At 36.4% G+C, this 1,386-nt stretch overlaps 1 protein-coding gene across 1 annotated transcript in view; it reads right to left on the reverse strand.

The window, feature by feature from the left end:
- Positions 1-35: 35 nt before the first annotated feature.
- LOC102295472 (toll-like receptor 2) overlaps positions 36-1,386 on the reverse strand; it is a 6,045-nt gene continuing 4,694 nt past the window's right edge. The window contains exons 3-5 of the mRNA XM_005951872.2: positions 1,132-1,281; positions 370-576; positions 36-277 (exon numbers count right to left, since the gene is read on the reverse strand). Of these exons, the coding sequence (XP_005951934.2) occupies positions 151-277; positions 370-576; positions 1,132-1,281 (484 nt within the window). The 3' untranslated portion in view covers positions 36-150. The remainder of the gene's footprint in view (positions 278-369; positions 577-1,131; positions 1,282-1,386) is intronic.

Consider the following 1,386-nt stretch of genomic DNA (forward strand, 5'->3'; position numbering starts at 1 on the left):
TGTGATCAGTTTGGCTAGCTTTCCCCCACCTAACCCCAACCAAAAAAAGACAAGTTTGTTGTTTTCAATTTCCTGTATAATACACAAACGTTTCTTTTGAACCAAAGTTGCTAACTGGGACATATGCCAAAAAGATAATGTGCTTCTTTCCTACCAGCCTTCGCCCATCAGTGTGACATCTTCTATGGTAAGTTTGGTCAGTGGAACTCCATCTAATACCACCAGGAAGTCAACAATAGCCTCGTCAGACACAGAAACATTATGTAGGGTCAAATACCTGAAGAGTTACAACACAGAGGAAGAATAGGTTTGTTTGTTTCCCAGTTTGTTAGAATATTAGTTTTACCCAAGTAGAAGTGATGTCCATACCTGATCCTCCTTTTGGCTGCCTTACTAAAGGGCTGAACAGACTGAACTCCATTCAAATTGATGTCTTTCAGAATGATGGGTGTCTCAGGATATGACACATCATCAATCATAGACCCAGCCAAGGTCACATTTGTTAGAAAAGGACCATGGAGACTCAAGGTGACATGACCTAGCGGCCAAATGTGTGCTAATGTACCAGCGTCATAGCTGCAGAAGCAAGATACAGAAGCTAAAAGTTGAGGATATGTGAAAAGGAAGACAGTATACACAATAATAAAAGCATCAGATATTGATTTGTATATTTAGTAAAAGCACATAGAGAAGTGTTGGTTTGTTAGCCCAAATAAGTATAAAGAATCTATAAAAATAGACCATAACCAACACATTTTAAAGAACTTTTTAAAAAAATTAACTTTTATATATAACCGAAATTATATATAAAAGAGTTATGCCATAAATATGAGTCTTTAAAGATGTCTCTTAGTTATTCTTCATTATTTTGACACACATTTCTGAAGTTGAGATGGAAACGGTTACATTTTGCAATAGCAAAGAAAATTCATAAAGCGTGTTGATTCATTAACCTACTAAGTAACTTACTTTTAGCCATCTATAGCCACCTATAAAAATGTATTCATAGCCTCACTACAGTTAACCATAAACAAAAAAGACTCAAGGCAGTTAGAATAAAGGACACTAATTTGAAGCTACCACCACTAATAAAGACAGTAACTTAACACCACTACCAAAACCCGTGCAAACCTGGTCAGGTTGTTTGCATGAACAGTTAACTCCTCCAGCTGGGTGACTCCAGACAGATCTCCTCTCCGGAGCTCCTTCAGAGAAGGACCTCCAAGGGCCAGCTTCCTTAGTCTGACTAGGGCCCCAAATACTGGAGGAGAACCGAGGTAACTAGATGAGAGCACAGGAAAAGAAAATAACCATAACAATAACAATAACAATAATAATAATAATAATAATAATAATAATAATAATAATAATAATAATAACTTACTT

Source organism: Haplochromis burtoni, unplaced genomic scaffold (genome assembly GCF_018398535.1).
Source record: "Haplochromis burtoni strain Fernald_Lab_line unplaced genomic scaffold, NCSU_Asbu1 Contig_1103, whole genome shotgun sequence".
Taxonomy (NCBI): Eukaryota; Metazoa; Chordata; class Actinopteri; order Cichliformes; family Cichlidae; genus Haplochromis; species Haplochromis burtoni.